Source organism: Clinocottus analis, unplaced genomic scaffold (assembly GCF_023055335.1).
Source record: "Clinocottus analis isolate CAN_PGR_092001 unplaced genomic scaffold, fCliAna1.0.p SCAF_19, whole genome shotgun sequence".
In the NCBI taxonomy this organism is placed as follows: domain Eukaryota; kingdom Metazoa; phylum Chordata; class Actinopteri; order Perciformes; family Cottidae; genus Clinocottus; species Clinocottus analis.
The window spans coordinates 12,205,854-12,227,086 of NW_027175920.1; the positions used below are offsets into that span (position 1 = coordinate 12,205,854).

The following is a 21,233-nucleotide window of genomic DNA, read 5'->3' on the forward strand; positions in this document are numbered from 1 at the left end:
ATTATCCCCATTATTTTAATCATCATCATTAAGAATTCCAGTGTGTGTCTCTACCATTTATCCATTGTAAAAAGTTCCTTCTGCGGTGGTTATCCCAACTGGCATATCCCAATACACCCACACACATACACACTGGCCCGTGTCTGGACAAATTGGAGCTGAGTATGGTCTGAGTCACAGGCTGGGGCTAGTTGGCTACCGGGGTCTGCTCTGCTTTCAGTCTAAATGCTTCTGATGGACCTCGCTTGAAAAACGACATGGTGTTGAAGCAGTGGAAATCAAGAGCTGCTGGCACAATGTGTTGTTTTAAGTGCCGGGCAGGAGGGGGGGGGACCAATAAGAGCAGAACAGTCCTCTTTTCGCATTGATAGATGGATGTTACCTCGAGCAATTCATCTAGCTCTTGTAAAACACTCACAGAGACAAATTGGGGCGGGAGGGAGCGCTCTTGATTCAGAGCCAGCAACAAATTTCTTCCAATGTCTTCTGTCGTCTTCCTGCTATCCTTTCCCATTCTTTCATCTGCTTGCCATACAGAGGGAATATATGTGGTCCCGCAGGTTAAACTTGTAGATTTAAGATGGGTTTTTTCCTTCGCTTTCCAGCCCAATTTTCTTTAATCCAAAAGGTGATATATATATATATATATATATATATATATATATATATATATATATATATATATATATATATATATATATATATATTCTTTGCTTCTGTGTTTTTGATTTGCCATTCAAACATTATCTAATCCAATTTCAGACGTTCAATCTTTTTGCCCATGGGTCTTCTCATCAGCCCAATGAAGCTCAAACAGAATAGGAATCCTGTCGTTCCTCCACTCATCTCACCTTTCACTGCGTCCCGAACCAGTCCACCCACGCCTCTCTTCCTCGCTGACGCCAAGGTGATGAGAGCTGTGATTGATCAGCTTTTCCAGCAGGAAATGAGAGGGCATCTCTCAGAGGCCTGTTCAAACAGCGAGTTGTACGGTTACAGAGTTGTTCCAGGACAGCCTTTCACGTGCCGGGCCGACCTGCGCCGCTCACCCAAACGACGTGAGTCATAGCTGCCTGCCGGGTCCTCGCCTCGATGTGTGCCTTTGCAGGCGAGTGTTGTGCGTGTGCGAGGAAACATCAGGGAGATTTGAGTACAGTTTGTCTCTTCACAAACACCTGTTTTTAACTGGGTGCTGCTGTATGCCGAATCACCCGGGCAATTGGAGAAATTCAAGATTGCGACATTCATGTTTAATTGACTTAACTACCTTTCATGTTGCACTCCTTTTAGCTCCATTTTGTTGTCCAAAACACTCCTGAAGGACAGATCTGGGTCTTTAGCTGCTGAATGCTCCATTATGTTCTCTCAGGAGTTGCTAACTTTGTCTTTCTGCCATTTGGTGCCGGGCAGGTGACGTACAGTGCGATCATCGAGAGCTTTTTCATGTAAAACATGCGGCCAGAAACAAAGCGGATGAGGACTGGTAGACGAATACAAAACAATGACGCAGGTAAAAGACGCAGTTGTAGAATTGACCGGTGTAATAATTGTGTTTTTCACTTTTCAGAATAAAAATATTGATGATAGCAGCATCGTTTTAAAAGGATACCTAAAACAGTAGTTGTGACATGAACATGAGCTGCTATTCCAGGTGTCGACCCTTTATATGTTCCATGTCTTCTCATGTTGTTCTCATCATGGTGGAAAACCATCTGTCGGATCATCATGGGGCAAAAAAAAAAAACCTCTTCCCTGAACCCCAGACTTTAAAATTTGTGCAGCTTCTGAAGCAGTTTTCATCCCAGGATGTTCAGATGTAGAAACCCAGAGGCTGTAGAGTAATACCCAGATCTTCATCATACAAGGACGCCACAGTGCAGGACACCGAAAGGCTAATATCAGATTTCTATTAAAGGCCCAATATTGGCCAAGATATTGGCAAACTAATGTATTAGTCTAACTTGAGTGTCTGGTTTTCCTCTTTTTGATGAATGAGTTTTAGATGAGAAAAAAACAAGGTTTGGAGCCAGTTGGCTTCCTCCAATAATTAATCAAGTACCCTGGAAAGCAAAAAATAAAAATCTTCATTTGTGTCCAAGTTTAATATTTTGCCCATTTACTGTGAAACCTTTTAGGCGCACTCATTCACAGTGAATGCAGATCTCTCTCTTTCATGTATTCATGTATTCATTTCATGTATGTAAGACAACGTCAAATAAATACACCGAGATTGTGATGGGAGATCTTGCTAATGTAACCAGAGGAATTGGGGTTTTGGACGTTCCCCGCATCCACATTAACACCGGCCCGAAACACAACGCGCCTCATCTTAAATAATACAGGCTCAGTAAAAAAAAAAACTGACAGTAAAAGAGACAGAAAAAAAGTAACAGTGAAAAAGGAGTTTCTTTGCTTTAATTGAAACCAGACGTCCATATCTGCAGTTTGCAGCCGGTTCCACCTCTGAGGCCGAGCGCAGCACAGGATACTGGGGAAATGAAACCTGCAGTATTAGTCGCCCCAACACTGCATATTAATCAGCATTTAATAAAAGGAAAACAAATTGCTCTCCACTCCAAATATTATGAGTGTGGAGCTTCCTTTATTTTCATTTCACTGCAGGTTTTTCCTCCAAAAAAAAAAATCTAAAATAAACAGCTCTGGTGAAAGAAGGAGGGAAGGATGGGGTGAAGGAGGGACGGGGACGCATGACTGGGGATTAATGTACATGTGAGTGTGTAAAAAAAGAAAATCTGAATTTAAATAAACACAAGTTGATGAGGAGAGGGCCTTTGACACGCCTTGTTCGGGTCAGAAACTATGAGGCTTATTACTCCACATCCATGTTTTAGGACACAAAGTTTCCGTGTTAAGAGTGGTGGCGACCTTCCAAAGCGCTCCTTTTTCCACATATGTGATTAAAACAAACATGGAAATGGTTTCAGGGATTGATTGTGCAATGCAAAAATGGTGATTAATTCGTCTGTACAGATTTCAGGCCCCTTTTTAGTGTCAAGCAAGCAGGATAATGCACTGAGGGTGTAATGCAAAGCTATTGTCTATCTGTTTATTTACAAAAGCATCTGCACTCAAGTCAGTACAGGATGACTGAAATACACCTGCAGAAGGGTTTGATACCGCCAAACTGTTTCTTTTGTGTTCAATGGTGCCATTTATACTTCTCTGTATATACACTGCTAGAAAAATATACAAAATATACATATATGCACCTTCACCTAAATCAATATAAAATAATTAAGGCATGATTTATCTGTAATGATTTGTTTACAGGTGCGTAACTCTCCATGCTGCAAGTGTGGATGAGAAGTGGAAATAAAACAGGAAGTTTTAGCATTGGGAAAATAATAGCCTGTGATAGCTCATTTAGCCATATTGCAAATTACAATATAGTACATTGAAAAGGTTGCGTATGCAATGTGGGAGGTACTGCAGAAGTGGATTTGAGTGTTAAAACTAAACAAGGGCCACTTCCGATGGACTTTTGAGACTGTCCCAAACATCATCTACTGTCAAATCAGGCAGACAGACTCATCGAACACTGCCGCCTGCTCAGCTCCAGATGCCTTCGAGCATCAGGTTCGGACCGCGTGTCACACTCGAGACACGCACCGAGCTTTCAAAGTAAACTTTGTGTCCACAGGAAACAGCTTCCTCTCATGTTGTGCCTACAGTGTGTTTTAAGAATAAACTCACAACGTACAGGGTTACTTAGTGTTTTGGTTCATTGACACAACAAGTTTGTTGGGCTTAGGAAAAGATCACGGTTTGGGTTAGAACAACTGTGTTATATATGTTATTCATATAATAAGTATGTTTGAGACGCGAGTGGCGGTAGCAAAAGCACAAAATTTGCACAAAAATAAACTACGGTAAAACCGCTTAACGTTGACATGGTTTCACACTGGACACAAGCAGCGGCCTCCTGAGTGTTTGGACAGTCCATCCTCCTTACCCAGACGGTCTCACTCTTTCTCCTATGTTGCTCCGACCGTCAAGACAACATTGTGGGAATAATTCCTCCGTGACATCCCTGTTATCCAGGATAACGTACCCTCTCCCCGTCCCTTCGGCAACCTATGTTGTCTTTGAGCAAGGTGTTGGGCAAGGATGTGATTGCCGATGTGCGGTTGACAGCAGAACGCTCTGGTTGCATTGAGCAGCTTGCGTGTGTCAATGTGTGAATGTGACAAAGGGCATCACTGGAAGAGGTCAAGTTTGCCCCGTTGACTCGCCCTGAATAAATAAAGGTAGAAATTAAAAAACACGGTACGTAGCAGCAGTCCCCAACTCGCCTCTCATTTTCTGTCGGCTCTGCCACAAGATTTAGCTTCAGGCTGAAGCATATATACTGTGCAGACACATCTCTGTTCATTAAAAAGGTATCCATGAGTGTGAACAAGTCCAACACACACACACACACACACACGCATGCGCTGAGATGCCACACTACACACACGCTGACACACTGCAGCCCTTTTACCTGCGGGCTCAGCTCTTGCCCCAAGCCTGGTCTCAAGTTACCTGTTTTCCTTCGTGTGAGTGTAAAGTGTATTCATATGCTCCTAAGAGGGCCGAGATTGGAAGGAGACTGTTTTCCCAGTGATAAAAATCACTTGGCACCTCGCGAGGAGCCGGCATCGCAGCGCAGGACAGCACGGGAACAGAATAGAGCGGCACATCGCAGCGCTCTCTGGCACGGCATCAGTGTACACAGGCAGGAGAGGAGCACCAGCCACACGTGGGTCTGAAGCAATATCGGGTCTCTACTTAACCGCCGGGGGTTTATAGGTTTCATACTTTATTTTCACAAGGCAAAAAGGTAAACACTGGAAATAAATACAAAATGCCTTTATTGAAAGAGAAATCGTGTGACCGTGGCAGATTGGGATCATTACAGTAGCTGCCACTGTGCAGGGCTGGGAAAAAAAGCTGTTTGCTGAAAGTGATTCAACATGTGACTTTCTCTCTTTCAGAGTCTGTACTTGAGAGCATCTCTCTGCTGATCACGCGATTAATCGCGCCTATGCTCAGAGTCAACGGCTAATCAGAGACGAGGATTCATCTTACGTCCGCCTCTCTTTTCAAAAAAAGCTTCCATCGTCTGCAAGAACCAGTCTGTTTACCTCTTGAGACTGTAGTAATTATGACGGTAGCAAAATGAGCAAGTTAAGCAATGTAGACTGTAAGAGCGACAAACACAGGACTCTCACTAAGGAGACTCAAATCAACGATATATTATAACATTGACTACCGTAAAAGTCGGGTTACAAGCCGTTACTACCTTCAGTGGGTGTCCCCGCGTTAGCCAGCTAGCGCTGCTGCTGCTGTCTCTCCCCGCTGCTACTGCCCGAGTCGGGCGTCGAGCCTTTGCTGGTCCCACTACCTTCGGTGGTTATCGGGGAACTAGCGGGAGCTAGCGGACAATAGCAGCTGCGCTAGGCGGGGAGCTAGCAAGGACACCCACCAAAGGTAGTAGCGGCTTGTAACCTGACTTTTACCAAACATCCTATAAAATGCATAATAGTACACTTTTAGCATTCTTTTTTTAAGTCCAGCCATCGAGGATCTCCATGTAACACATTTAATGAATTTCTGGATGACTTTTAGCCCTTGAACATTTTTCATGAATACCTTTTATTCTGGATTGTTTCAAAGTAGGTTAAGTGTAGAATTTGACTTGCAGTTTGAAAATGATCAGCCGGCATCCTGCATACAAGACATCTGCACGCATGACACATGATGTATACAGTACATTCAGCAGTGCTACCGCCACAATAGCTACAACTTGACCTGTTTTTGGGGATCACTTCCTCTACTTGAAGACTTCAAGAGAGCCACCCTGTACGTCCCACAAAGAGCATGTGTGCCTTGAAACCATGCATGACTCTATGTTGTCTTATGGGAAGTTGTCTAAGCTTCCCATAAGCCCATATTACCAAGACAGGCGTCAAAAGGCTTTAGCCTGTGTTTTTCCTGTGCAATACTATGTACAGGACCTGATGAGTTTATTAAAAAGTGTGAACTCCAAGCAAACATTGGTGTTTGCCAAAATAAAGGTCTTTGATATGAAACCGTGCTGATGTATGTGGCGGCCGCCGGGGGATACCCGTGTGTCGGTACGTATGCGAGTCGTGCCGCCATCGCTGGAATCCATGCTCCTCCCCCTGCAGCTCGCGCGGTCAGCTGATAGCGAGCGCTTTGCGGCTCTGTTTGCAGAAGCTTTGGCCTGGACTTCCTCATTAGACTCTTACACTCGAGTTGCATGACAAATATAAAGGGCGTCGCACAATGCCGAGTGCAGGCTCATGGTGAGGGATTAGCTGCAATGAAGCCAACACTCTTCGCCCTCTCCACACAGAGACTCAATGTGTAGGTAAATTGAATACTTAAGCTCGGCACACATAGGTGCCCATATCTTCACTCGCAGCCACCTACATCGCGGCTCGACCTGCCAAACCACACGGCTGAATGAGCCTATGAGATAGACAGAGCGCTCACTGTACGTACGGCCCTCTGCTACTCCACCGCTCACTCACCACAGCGGGCTGGCGCTCGATGAGGGGGTCCCGGTGACAGCGGGGCCAGTGTTAGCTTTAGCCTCGGCGCACACGCCGCGAAGGATTCAGGCGTCATTCAATCACGGTTAAATTCACATGCAGGTTTTTTTGTCGCTCTCGGACTGTTGTTCTGCCACATTTTTCCCAATAGTCCTCAGACTACCCTGCAGAATCAGTTCCGCCCTTTAAAAAAAAAAAAAAAAAAAAAAAGCTGACACTCTCTCCGCCCTGTCTCGCTCTCTCTACCTGATGAGAAAGACGTCAGCGGACATTCCTGCATTCCTGGGTGTTAGGTGATGCTTTAATAGAAACCCCAGAGACAGAAACACGATCGCCTGTGTTCCTGTCTCTTTTTTTTTTCCGCTCAGTCTTCCTCGTATTTCGTCGGTTCGTCTCCGTCTCCGTCTCTCTCGCTCCGTCATGTTTCCCGAGATGGAAAGCCGTAGGACTGCATGCTGGCGCCGTCAGTCGGCGAGGTGAACGTGGCGTCGCGATTTCACAGTGCTTTTACCTGGCACGCTGGTCTTTCGGCGGTCACGTCCGCCCACCCTAGTCACCGTTGAGTCAACACCCCGTTTGCTTCCCGACTCTCGTCTGGTCTCCGTCCAGCACCCGGGCCAAGTTCCTCCCACGGCTCCCCAGAGGCGGCTCACTGATCCTGGGTACATGCTGAGCCTACGAGGCCGGGGGTCAGCGGAGGTAAGGAGGAAGTAACTGGAGATTTTTAATTACGAGCCTCAGTGGCGCGATGAGCAGCTCAGCTCATGGCTCCGAGTTGAAGGGGACCGGGAAGAAAAAAAAGCGTGGCTCAGAATGGTTCCTGAATTTTTTACGGAGTTGGATTTAAAAGCTGTACAACGTTTTTATGTAAAAATACATACATCTTTTCTGTCTAAATCTCTTAATTGAGGCGGCTTAAGAAAAAAGTGTGCCATCCTCTATAATTAGGACCCTGCGGATTCTCCCCATTTGCCTCAATGTGGGTATGGTCACTGGCTCGAGACGTAGCTGGCATGCAGGAAATGTCAATCGAAGCCAAGCAGTGACAACACTGTCCCATGAGTACCAGCTCAGTCCCTTTTCCTTTAAAAAAGCTGTCACAATGACCTGTCATGCAGGATGAGTAGCCACACGATATCCAAACCTTCCTAAAATTACAAAGCCGATATTCAGAAAGGCATTTCCTGGTGAGCCATAGCGGGAGAAATTGGCTCCTGAAGCTAGGAATGAAGTCAAATCGCATACAAAAGACTGCTGAACGCAGAGCAGCACACATCATTAATCCCTTCATATTATGAGCCTGTCCACAAGCTGCTGTTCTGTTGGCCACTGGTCTCTTTTGGATTACAACAGAGTAGAGCCGTGTTGGCAAAGAAGAAGACCGATGCCAGCTGTGAAGATGGAGACGAGCTGCAGTGAGGTATCGAGCCGGACCAAAGACCCAGTTTTATTTCACAGGTGCTGGTGGGGACAAAACTAGATATAAAAGTGAATAATAATTAGAATGTATTCATCAGATCGCCAGACACGCCTCCACAGATTGTCCATGTTTAGCCATTTAAACTTTTTGAAGTCATAAGATGTCAAATGATTGTGATTTTCATCTTGCGGTTCCACTCAGGGAGAACTTTATATTTACTATCCAAACCGTTGTCTTGCTTATTGTGTCATTTTTTTATGGGACAATACACACGCTACTGTGGGCAGAGCCTACGCCAGAACAAAAGTCGACACTATGAAAACCTCCAACACTTATAACAGGTTGACATCACATGTCCGTTACACTATTTAGGGTCCTACCCCAGCTAAATCTGGACAGGTTGCAAGTTTATTGCAGGGAACATTTAGAGACGGACAACCATTCACGGGCAATTTAGAGTCTTCAGTGAGCCTGAGCTGCATGTCTTTGGACTGTGGGAGGAAGCCACGCTGCCACGGGGAGAACATGCAAACTCCACACAGAAGGACGGCCTGGGATTGGGGATCGGGGCTCTCTTGCTGTGAGGCGGCAGTGTGAGCCACAACACCACCGTACGGCTTTTAAACATAGCATAGCCGACACAACTGGTATTGTAAGTCAGTTGTAGTTTATCTATTCATGTGTTTGTTCTTTATCAACAATTCTTTCTGTTCAGGATCACATTGGGTGAGAAAGCCAGTCCACCCCATGCTTTAAGTACATGGAAGGAACATTATTTGGACAGGTGAGTAAATCTAACTCTGTTAAACTATTTCTACATGTACTCAAGACAACAATAATAAAGCCACGGCACGCGTATGCTGTCAGCTATTGGACAGAACAAATGCTTCAATACTCTTCTTTCGGAGAAAAAAAACAAAACAACCACTGCCTTGGACCAAAAATCCCCTTTGAAGAAAAAAAAGAAGAAGCCTGAGCTGATAAAAGGACGACCTCTCACTGCCCTCGCCTGCTCCCCGTGATATGCTCCGTGAGCGCCATGAGTGTGCTCAGACGTCGCGATGGCAGGAAATCAGACTGAGCAATTTCCTATCGCGGCGTGTAACACGAGCCCGGACAGGAGACGGGTCACTGTAGCGTCGTGCAGAGAGAGGCATGACCTGTCTGGGCACCGAAAACTGGCGCTATCCAAACAGTAGGAAGAAATCCAGCCCCGAGTTATTGTTGAGGCTAAACCGATTGGACCGGGCTGTCGCGTTGGCGGAGAGTTTGGGAGCGGACGCTCTGAGTCAGCAGTGACTACCGATCACATTTCCTCCACGGCGCAACGCGGAATGACTTATCGCATGTTTGCGCGGCGTATAACGTAAACCGCTCGGTGGATTATTTTATTCGACGCTAATTCGAGCGCAGACCTGTAAGCTATTTGCATGAGGACATATAATTGAGCTGGCCACAAATTGCGAAGGAATATGACGAAGCTGAAAGTTTCCTGCTGGTTCCAATGACTCAAGCGCAGATGTGGCGGGTCGCAAATTCGAAGCCAGCCGTGACCTCTCAAACAATTTGAGAAATTCAAATCAAACCTCCCGAGTGGATTGCGGGTTTACGAAAAGGTAAAGTGGAGGGTAACAAGCGGGTCCCGACAATGGGTTTGTTGGCTCCCATCTGAAGCTCATTGAGGCCCCGGGGCCGCGCCTCATGGAGACAATCACAGGGAGCTTTGGTGAGATAAACTCTGCCGAGAGCGGCTTAGTTCTGAATCAAACGATCAGGATCCTGGAGGAAGACTTCTGACAAATGTGAAAGCTCATAAAGGTGATGAGGCCAGATGTGGCGAATCGGGCCTGGACGTGAAACCGCAACTGGCTTGTTTTACATCGGCACAGCTCGGTACCAGCTCACACACAACCCGCGGGAAAGCATCGTGGGCTAATTGTGCGGTGCGCTTGTTCAAACACACACACACACACACACAAATGACGCAATGCCGCATTCACATTGTTTTAGTATGCGGTCGCCAGCGCACCACATGTTTATTGGTTCAAATGGGAAAAACATGTTGGGAGAGCGAGAAGGCTGGTGGTGAGGTTAACTTTCCACAATTTTTGTCACAAAGATAAATATTGACAGCATTAGCTAAATAAAGGACGTTCATATATTTGTGCACCTGCTGCTCTTGGACTGACGGAAAGAAATGCTGTAAAACGATATTGAGATGTTCTGCTTTGACTTGAATGTGAATGTTCGTCAAGATATTTAACATTTTTCAGGTTTGTTTGTTACGAATTGTCATCTTGGATTGAGTTGATCAAAATGTTTCAAGCTGTCCCACAATGTTCAAATTTGGAAATGATAAAAAAAAAAAAAAAAGATGACGGAGCAAACGGGCAAAACAGAATGATAATGCCAGCGTTGATATATAACTTAAACCACTACATAAACATACAGTACGGAAGATATTCACAATTCAACTATGAAGTTTTACAAGTTCAAAGCTGACATCATCCAGAGGATAATGAATGCTCTTTACTTAATTCTCTCAGTCTTTCATGAAAGTAAATCTCATCTATTGCCCTAAATGTGCTTGAAAATAGGAAGACTCCTTACACTGCCACTGTTTGGTGACACTCATTGATGCTGATTGGCTTAGATCGTGCAGTCTGTTCTCCCATCAGCATCCCTGCTGCTCTCTCCTTCGCACCATCTCTGCTACTGTGTACTCGCACTGCAGCTCTCTTCACTCGGTGTCAGACGGTCGGTCCACTACTTCACTGGGAGAAATCTTTCATATGGATTGCCATGAAATGTCAATCAATCATCACTGTTATGCAAAATAGTTCTCCTAATTACTTCAGGGTATTTGGTCTTTATTTTTGTACAGTATAACTTGAACTATTTCTGACATTTTCTTTTCTCAGTCTTCTCAGCGGCCGTTTCATCCGGCCGGCTGTGTTGCAGCAGGATGCAGGTTTCCAGCTGAGAGCAGCGAGAGATCATCAGCGTCTCATTAAGTAGATCTCAGAGTTTCTGAGCCAGAAGACTGCCGGGTCTCTGTGGGACAGCTGAACTTCCTTTCATTGGAAGGAAGCAGCTTTTGACGAGGAAATAATGTCAAACATGTCCATGGTGCGCTTTCTATAAACAGCCGTACGTCAATAAATACTAAATGGCGCTGCAGAGTTTTTTCTCTTTTTAACAGAAGCACGACATGTAAAATCAAACGTACCTATGTGTATTTTTTGTCTTGTTTTTTTTTCATTTTTCATCCTGCTTCACTTTTATTTATCACTCAATGAAATCCTGCCACACGTAAACTTGTGATGAGGTGCCCAGAGAGGCAACAGAGCCCTGCTGACCAAGAGACTCGCTGGAGCTGTTAGACAGGAGAGAGGACCGCAAAACACCCAGGAATCATTACAGACGTCTTGTGCTCCCTCACTGTGACCCCCCCCCCCCCCCCCCCCCTCGCCCGCCTCCATCACCCCCTCACCGCCACCTCCTGCGCGATTCAATAAGCGGCAAAAATGTGCTGCGTTATGGCTGGACGTCCTCCGTCGCTCAGCGTTTCGCTGCGTCAGAGGTTTTCTCCCTCCATCTCCGCCCGAAAGCATGGATGCTGCTCTCAGGGAAGGAAGGAGGTGGGGGAGTTTTCCAGTGGCACGAGCCACCCGCTGACAACTGCCATTCTTTCCCCCCCAAAAACCACCCCACACACACACACACACACACACATCCTTCCTCGCTTAAACCCAAACAACTGCTCAGCATTAAGGTGTGGATCTGTCATTAGTTAGCTTGGCCTGGCTGGGTGAGACCATTGTTATTGTTAAAGCGAGGGCTGTTTGCATAAGCCATATCTTTGGAGGGAAATGGTACTCCTCTGCGGCTTTTCCAACTCAGCCCGAGTGGATTGGGTTTCCTACCGCTTCTCCAACCTCTCGCACAGCGCGCTGCGCTCAGCTAACGCACATTTTATTCATCCACGATAACTCGGGTTGCCGGGAAATGCACGGGCACGAAGTGATGGGCTCTGTTTTCTGCAGAATTTGGTCCCGAGGAGCGGCGTTGACTCACTAACCTTTTTGGACGCGATTATCTGGGATGACATTCAGCCCAGGTTTTTTTTTTTTTTTTGCTTAGCTAATCATTTGAATGCCAAAAAAAAGAAGAAAAAAAAACGAGGAAACTGAAATGTTGAGAAGGAAACAGGAGAGTCTGGCAGCAGGAGTTGGGTCGGTGATGGATGGCAGACTGAGCAATCCTCCTCGGGAGTTGCCGGGGCCTTTTCTAAGTGTTGTTCAAACAGCGCGAGGAGCAGAATGACGTTCGGTCAACAGACACCCGCTGCCCAGACGCTCAGATCAGAGCGGGACAGACACACACGGCCTCGCGATGGCTATTAATCACCCCCGATCCTCCGGGAGCGGCACATCACACCTCACTGAAGGCTACGGCCAGCGAGAGACGAGGCGCTTCCCTCGGATTCTTGTGAGCGTGTTTGTTTTTATAGCTCCGATCCTCCCGTTCGCCCGTTCTTCACACAACTGCAGCAGAAGTTAAATAGGAACTGAAGCTCAACCAGCGATGACAGAAATGTGCATCTGTAAACGTGTCGTCTGTAAATCTGACTCGCTAACAACCGCAGCCGCGTCACCATTTTGTACGTCACAGTGTTTCATGGATGTCGGCATGTTTTTTTCTGACTCGGAAGCAGGAAGACGACCCTCCTGCCACCAAAAAAACTCTGATTTGATTGGTTGGCAGATCTTTTTGAAATGCAGGATAAATAATAAGAAAAAGAGAAATTTGCAGGTCTGGAACCCGGCTACCATACAAACACTGACCATGCTGTTTTTCCGGAGCAAATGGAATAAAATGGCTAATCAATGAAAATAGTATAATGATTTATAATAATGCCCTGCATGTGAATGGTACCAGCCTCATAGATTTGGGGTTAGAAGGATCATTTATTCACATGTTGGATCACTGAAATATAAGAAGTAGTACGTGACCCGGAGTGAAGGAGGAGGTCGGGTATCACAGTATGAAGGCCGTCCACAAAGAGCTGGATCGATGGGTCAAACAAACATGGGACTTTCACCCGGGAGTCCACTGTTCATGTGCGTGAAACCAAAAGTCAGTGTGGATTTATTTCATCGTACTTTTGTTACAAAACTGAGGTTATTTATTTTAACCTAAAACCATTATAATTCCCGAAAAAGTAGTTATGTTGCCCGACCATAAATATATTCTGTGACATTCATATGTTTCAAATCATTTTCATCACCTCCTGCTGAGCTTGGGAGCTCCGAGTGTAAACACATGATTGAAGTTCTGTATTTTAGTTATGCTGTAAAGAACACGCTGAATGTGTGTATCATGAACACGTGGCGGGAAAGTGCCAATCACGCTGCAGGAGTGGTTTGAGAACGCCGGGAGGGTTTCCTGTTGTTCCTATAGTGTGCCGACATTGCGTGAACGCAGCGCGTGTCCTCTTTCTGGGAGGGAAACAACAGGAAAAGTGTGAAATGTCTTCAGACTGATTGCTACCAACCCTCCTAAAGATGGTTTCATTGAGGTTTGGTCATTGTACCAGAGTCAATTTAAACAAATATACGAACGTATACATGTGGTTAAACGTGGCACCTTTGAAATCGAAGCCAAAACCTGGACACACATCTGTCACTCCCCATTGCTGCGCAGCTCAGAAATGCAAAGCAGGCCCGACGGGATTCCCAAAGTGGAGCAGACCGGGTTTAGCAGTTGACTCCCACTGTTTGCTCGGATATTTTACGCTGTAGCTCCAAGTCAGGATGAGAAGTTTCCCAAGACCTCGCCCTGCCTGCTGCACCGAACCGGCCTCCGGTCGTCATCCAGATGCCACTTTGAAGACCACGGCGTGGTCTTCACGCTCGCCCGGCTGCCGCTTTGAAACCCCGGGAAGATCGCTCACAGACGGTTTGACGGATGTGAAACTTCTCGGAGTGGAATTGGGCAGGAAAACAAAAAAAAGATCTGACATCGAACATTCACTTTGGAGGGTTGAACGTACTGAATTCATTATCCAAACAGTTGTCATATGAATCACTTTTTGGAGCCTAATTTGCCAGGACGAGGAGGCGGAGGAGGAGGAAGAGGAAGAAGAGGATGAGGAGGATCTTGGAATCTTGGATTATTTCCACAGTTTACAGACAAGATGGCAGGTGGGAGTGGAGGTCATGTATATACTATCACAATGTGTGTGTGTGTGTGTGTGTGTGTGTAGATCTGCAGCTGCTCTTCACTGCCGACGTCCAAGGAGAGGGTTCATTCCCGTATCTGTCCTTCTTCCTAATCCTAATCTCTAATCGTCTTCTTCTCCTCCTGCTGGTCACACCCCCTCCCCTCCCTTCCCCTCTCCCCCCTCCCTCCACTTGTCCCTTCCACCTCACCCTCTTCTTTTACAAAACTCTATTTACTCCGTCAACAGCAGCAGCGTGTTCTTGCCACGGCTCTGGGAGTCGCTCCACGCTCCGGAGCCGACGCGGAGCTGGCGTTTTCCGGCGGCACGCAGCCTGCGCGCGCGACCGCAGCGTCGACCCACGAGCTATTAACGCGGAGCCGAGCTGCTCCCTCCTATTTGTGTTCAGAGTGAGCGTCTTAAATAAGCACCGTCTCGTGTCAATAAACTGGCTACGGGGGGAAAAAAATGAAGGAGGCCGCTCATGTTAAGGCTGTAGTGTTTCGGAACCGAGGGCCTAATTGGTCGGGTTGTGGGGGGGGGGGTGTGCATCACCGAGTGATTCAGGGTTCAAGCAGCAAATGCAAACAAGCAACATAACAGGGAGAGAAAGGAAAAGGTTTGTATCTGTTAAAAGGAGGGAGGGGGGGGGGGGGGGGCAGCTCCAGAGCGGCGGTGGAAATAGCTCCACCTGACATCTGTGAGCTATTAAAGGCGACTTCAGGTAGCACATGTTGTCCACATTAGGCTGAACTGAGATTTACATTTCCACATCTCCACAAAGCATAATAAACAATCATGCGGGGGGGGGGGGGGGCATCAGGGGAGCAGAGCGCTTCACCTCACTGTGATTGGAGAGTCACACTGTGTATGGCTGCAGAGGGAGGACAAAGGGAGTGTGTGTGTGTATGTGCGTGCGTGCGTGTGTGTGCCTCATGTACTGTGCTTAAATACAATTTTGAGGTACTTCTACTTGAATACTTCACTACGTTTTGTAAATATTGCGACTACCACTACTAAAGTTATCCAGCAGCTAAAGTGAGCTCGACTGTTTACTTTGCAGGTCGAGATTGTTGTTACAGATTAAACCATCAACAGGATGTAAAGTAATGTGAATGAGCTGCAGCATTAAAAAGCCTCTTACATAATCATATCAGCAATATGAATGCAATGTGGTTTTCTGTGGACTCCTAACTCCAAAAGGTCATTCTCATGCACATACTTTTATTCTGATTGTTTTCTTGCCGATACTGTTATTGTACTTTTCACTTAAAGGGGCGCAGTAGCTAAATGAATACTTTCTAATATGTTGTTTCCAGAGCAGAGAGGAGCCGCTCCACCGACGAGGACCTGGAGACTGACTGTTGGTTTTTTACGACAACAGAACATGTGCCCATGTAATCAGAACATTTCCCTCCGTGTCCTCGATAACATCTTTCAGTTCGTTATCTATGGAGCAGTTCCACACTTTTTGGGGAGAGTTTTTTTTTTTTGTAATATTTTAGGAAGTTATGATACTGTGCTCTTAAAATGTTCCAACTTAATGAAGAACAGTTGGTAAAAAAAAAAACAGCGGAAGGCCAGTGTGGAAGTTGACAAGTCAGCACATTGGAGAGAATTCTCCATTCACATGATCGTTGCTCTGTTGTTGGAAATGAGATGAGCGATACAAATCAGGAGCTGGCGTTTCACAGCAACTGTTGCACTGCAGCAGTCTGCTGGAGCTCCCTCCTCCTCCTCTTCCTCCTCCTCCTCCTCCTCCTCCTCCTCCTCCTCCTCTCAGTGAGGAAACTTTCCAGGTTCCTAGGCTGCTGTCTCCCCCTATTGACCACAAGGTGTAACTGTGGGTATGGACCCAGCGTGGAGAAAGACACTTAACAAAACAAGAAAAAAGGTTTTTGAAAGTAGGACTCTAAAGTGTGTTGAGCTGTTTCGGATGCTGAGAGTCAGAAGGTTCATCGTTATACTGATCATCTTCCTTTTTGTGCTTGATCCCACTTGCCATGCTTTTGCAAGGAATTATTTATATTTCAATACTTTCTCTCATAATAAAAAAAAAAAAAAATCCCCCTTTCCGCCTGTACAGCACATGAATGCATGTATTCCATTCCCCACACAGCCTTGTTAAAATCTATAGGAAAATCAAGCCGGATTAAGCTGCGTGTATACTGGCCCCTGAGTAGTTGTGTGCGTGTGTGTGTGCGTGTGTGTGTGTGTGTGTGTTTGAGGGAAAGTGTCTGTGTGTGTTTTGTGTGCTGGTTAGTGGTGGGGGGAAAAAACGGTATCAAATTCCTTCACTCTGGCGTCACGTGCTGTCGGCCAATCAGCTGCGTGCTTTCCTGTGCGGCATGGCAGCGCGCTTATAAAGCCCGCGTGCGCAGCGTCTGCAGTTCAAAGCACTCACGCGTTCTGGGGATTGTACTCGAGGAGACCGGAGAGGAGCACTTTACCGTTTCATCCGACCGAGTCGAGAGAGAGAGAGAGCTCTAACCAGCTGGCTTGTTCTTTTTGACTTTTGTTTCTCTCCAAGTGCGGACCGGCTCGCAGAGAAGCGCTCTCATCTCGGGGGTCCGTCAGCCGCGCCGTGCGTAAAGACACTCGCTCCAAATCGGTTTTACGCACCGGAGCCAAAGAGAACAAGTCCGGTTTTTTTTCCCCCCACTCAAGTTGAAAGACCAAACTCATCCTGGCAAGTTGAAAGTCCGTTTAGAGACGTTTTCCCCCTCGCGAGAAAGCAAAAACAACTCCTCCGTTTCACGCGTAATTTGGGCACCCAACCCGTTTTTTCGTATGAATCTCCTCGACCCATACCTGAAGATGACGGAGGAACAAGACAAGTGTCTCTCCGACGCCCCGAGCCCGAGCATGTCCGAGGACTCCGCGGGCTCCCCGTGCCCGTCCGGCTCGGGCTCCGACACCGAGAACACCCGGCCGTCTGAGAACGGTCTGCTCGGCGTGGACGGCGAGTTCAAGAAGGACGAGGACGATAAGTTCCCCGCGTGCATCCGCGAGGCGGTGTCCCAGGTGCTCAAGGGCTACGACTGGACTCTCGTGCCCATGCCGGTGCGCGTAAACGGATCCTCTAAGAACAAGCCCCACGTGAAGAGGCCGATGAACGCCTTCATGGTGTGGGCTCAGGCCGCGCGCAGGAAGCTGGCGGATCAGTACCCACACCTGCACAACGCGGAGCTCAGCAAGACTCTGGGGAAACTCTGGAGGTAAGCTTTTTATTCTCATTACTTGACCGAGTTTACTCTTTATTTTCCCTGCAAACAGAGTCAGTGTGCATCCAATGACGGACACAGTTTTGGAATAGCACTTTTAAAGTTGCCGTTTGTGATTTGAATTAATAAACGGTCTTTTTTTTTTTTTTTCTTCCTTTTTTTTTTACGCGCAGACTTCTCAACGAAGGGGAGAAGCGGCCGTTTGTGGAGGAGGCCGAGCGGCTGCGCGTGCAGCACAAGAAGGATCACCCCGACTACAAGTACCAGCCCCGGCGGCGGAAGTCTGTGAAGAACGGCCAGAGCGAGTCGGAGGACGGCAGCGAGCAGACGCACATTTCCCCCAACGCCATCTTCAAAGCTCTCCAGCAGGCGGACTCCCCGGCCTCCAGCATGGGAGAGGTGCACTCTCCCAGTGAGCACTCAGGTGAGCAGCAACATGGTTTTTTTTATCCCTCAGTAGTCTCACACTCACCTCAGTGAATGTTTGGATGCCTCATTTAAAAAAAGACTCTTAAAACGTGAAATCATTCATTCCCTCATCATCTTAGTGCGCTAAAAAAGTAAAAAGTACTAAACTAAATGAGCGTGGCGAGCAAAATCTCATCTGTCACGTTTTCCTAACGCGCAGGCTCCCAGGGGCCCCCGACTCCTCCCACCACCCCGAAGACTGACGTCAGCGCAGTCAAGATGGACCTAAAGCGCGAAGGCGGCCTCCGCTCTCTGACCGACGGCCCCGGCGGCCGCCAGCTCAACATCGACTTCCGCGACGTGGACATCGGCGAGCTGAGCAGCGACGTCATCTCGCACATCGAGACCTTCGACGTCAACGAGTTCGACCAGTACCTCCCGCCCAACGGGCACCCGGGCTCCGCCGGCGGCCCCGGCGGCGCCGTGTCCGTCGCCTACACCGGCAGCTACAGCATCGCCGGCGCCCCCGTCAGCCCGCAGGCGGGAGCCGCCGCGGCCTGGCTGGCGAAAAGCCAAAACCAGCAGGGACCGCAGCACAGTCTGACCGCCCTCGGGGCCGGCGGCTCGGAGGCGGCGCAGGCGCAGCACAGGACGCAGATCAAGACGGAGCAGCTGAGCCCGAGCCACTACCCCGAGCAGCAGGGCTCCCCGCAGCACGCCGCCTACAGCGGCGCCTTCAACCTGCAGCACTACAGCCCCCCCTCCTCCTCCTACCCGGCCGCCATCTCCCGGGCGCAGCAGTACGACTACTCCGACCACCAGGGGGGCGGCGCCGCCGCCTCCTACTACAGCCACGCGGGGGCGGGGCAGGGCTCGGGGCTGTACTCGACTTTCAGCTACATGAGCAGCCCCAGCCAGAGGCCCATGTACACGCCCATCGCCGACAACACGGGGGTGCCCTCCATCCCACAGAGCAGCCCGCAGCACTGGGAGCAGGCCCCGGTCTACACCCAGCTCACCAGACCCTGAGAGGCCACACACACACTCGCACTCACACACACACACACACACACACACACACACACACACGCTGACAGACATGTACAGCCATGCAGGTCTGACATACAGAACACTTTACTGCAGGGAGAGCTCCTCCTCCTGATCTGCTCCCTGACTCAGACACTTGAAGAAGAAGAAGAAGAAGAAGAAGAAGAAGAAGAAGAAGAAGAAGAAGAAGAAGAGAGCTGGACTTGTGATTGGCTCACGCCGTGCCTTGCTATAGTATCTTGATAGAAACTATATATACATAAGAATATCAGTGTATGTATATTTTTAGAGAGATGGAGAGACTTCCTCTGTGAGGACTTATTGATTGTTGATATTTCAGTAGGTACTGTGTATGTTTCTCTTTGGTTCTATTTCTTCACACGCTGGCAGTTTGTAACCCGTGGGGTGGGGTGGTGGGGTGGGGGGAGGGGGGTTCTGGGTAATTATTTCTACCTGTAGATATAAAACAGTAAAAAGCTTTATATTCCACACGGCTCAGCAGCTGACCACTCGCGGCGGCGTCGATCCTGGTTTCCTGTTTGTTGGACTTGAGTGTGTTCGCTTCTCTCGGCTCGCTCTCTTCTGGGTCGGCGTCCTCTCAGCGAGGCTCGGCTTTCACAACGCTGTCTTGACGGGGGAGACTGCGGCCCTTTCCACCATCCGTGCCTTGGATTTTTACGCTCAAACTTTTTTTGTATGTGCCTGTTTGTTGCGTGCGTGCGTGCGTGTGTGTGCGTGTGTGTGTGTGCACAACTGCCACAGCTGAGATTACACTTACCGTCCAGCAGCGTGAGTTTGACAGCTACAGGAAGTCACCTTTGACCCCGCCCCCTCCCACCTCCCTCCCTGCAGTCTCCCACCACGCTGGTGTCCAAAACACTTCCTTCACTCTCAAACCTAGTTTGAAACTTTATTTATTTATTAGCTTTAATTTTATTTCAAAGTAATTATTTTGCATATTATTCTTATAACTAATGAATTGTCCATTTTGCAAATGTAGACGGCATATAATTTCCCCCTTTCTTTTTAAATTTTGAATCTCCCCCCCCTTCCAGGAGGTACTTAGAAAATAATGGTACACGCTGTAATCGTCTTTTTTTGTTTATTTATGTTATCTAAATGTCTATTTTAAGTATGTATTTGCCTTTTTTCAGAGGGTCAGTGGGGATTATCTAACAATTTGTGTATGGATTATTTGTTATTTGTGAATTTCCTTTGAGTTGGACTTTAACTATGGCTGACAGAACTGGAAAAGGTTATCTCAGTTCCAAGGTTTTTTACAGTTTTTCTGTTTCTTTTCTCTTTTTTTCTTCTCGTTTGTGCGATCACCAGAGGGGCCGCCTGCTCCACGAGCTCAATGTCATTTTCTCTCGATAGCAAAAGAACCGATGTTCACAATACTCTTTTTGTTCCCCTTCTGTGATCCTGCCATGTATTTGTACTGTCTTTAAAGAATCTTTTGTATATGTATTTGCAATAAAAAAAAAGAAAATGCTATCAAAAACAAGTGGAAATGTTTTGTGAAAGTTTTATCACATGAGACACTGAACCAACAGATCTACAATACTTCTCGTGTAATGAAAGTGTTAACAATAACCCTCCAAAACGATTTTTAGTTCACATTTCATGACTTTTCCTCACTAGTAGAAAAAGTGAAGCCCGCCTCGGTTTAGATTTCCAGAGTACACATATTATATATTATAGTTATAAGCTCTCATAAATATGTGCATTGCTTCAAACCACAATCATAAAACACAAAGTGTTTTACTGTGTTTATAATGCATTGTAAACTCTTTATGTGTTTCATGATTATACTGCATATACTATAAGAACATATTGCATTATAATACACTATGATCCTTGCAAAATAAACGTCCAGCAATGATGAAATATTATGATATAATAATTCATGATTGTTGGCGATATGTTGTGTAAAGTGTTGTGGACCTTGTGAGTGCTGATAACTACAATGATAGTCTTATGAGGACATTTTAACACATGAAGTGTCACACAAAGTGCTTCCGTTTATGTTCTACACATTTTGGTTTTGTGTCTATAATCTTACTTTATTGATTGTTGATGCACTTTGTGGGAGGGGCCAGTGGTTTAAAAATGGAAGAAGACGAGTATGTTGTGGTTGAATTCTACAGTATATGAGACTATAAAACTTCAAGATGGTTGCTGTTGTTTCCTCCACAACTGTGAAAAGACAAACCCAGAAGATGCACAAAGTTCCAGGCCAAGTAGATGCAGGGTTTCAAATTGAAATCAAGAGTGTTTCTGTTTTGGGGGGTGAAGCAAAGGCGGTTCATTTGTGACCTTAAGACAAAGAG

The 21,233-nt window shown here is 47.0% G+C and overlaps 1 protein-coding gene and 1 long non-coding RNA gene across 2 annotated transcripts; both read left to right on the plus strand.

The window, feature by feature from the left end:
* Positions 1-7,962: 7,962 nt before the first annotated feature.
* Positions 7,963-11,097, plus strand: LOC137789262 (uncharacterized). Its single transcript, XR_011077824.1, has 3 exons — positions 7,963-8,066; positions 8,714-8,782; positions 10,920-11,097. It is a non-coding gene; the product is annotated as an uncharacterized lncRNA (long non-coding RNA).
* A 5,541-nt stretch (positions 11,098-16,638) lies between these two features.
* sox9a (SRY-box transcription factor 9a) lies at positions 16,639-19,295 on the plus strand. The gene is made up of 3 exons (XM_068582904.1): positions 16,639-17,439; positions 17,619-17,869; positions 18,074-19,295. The coding sequence occupies exons 1-3, from the start codon at positions 17,012-17,014 to the stop codon at positions 18,880-18,882; spliced, it is 1,488 nt and encodes a 495-aa protein (XP_068439005.1). The 5' UTR covers positions 16,639-17,011; the 3' UTR covers positions 18,883-19,295.
* Positions 19,296-21,233: the final 1,938 nt, after the last annotated feature.

Bases quoted from the DNA above. Each gene is read 5' to 3' on its own strand.
- sox9a (XM_068582904.1), top strand. From the start codon at position 17,012: ATGAATCTCCTCGACCCATACCTGAAGATGACGGAGGAACAAGACAAG. The intron at 17,440-17,618 runs GTAAGCTTTTTA...TTTTACGCGCAG, and splicing joins ACTCTGGGGAAACTCTGGAG to ACTTCTCAACGAAGGGGAGA. The intron at 17,870-18,073 runs GTGAGCAGCAAC...CCTAACGCGCAG, and splicing joins CTCTCCCAGTGAGCACTCAG to GCTCCCAGGGGCCCCCGACT.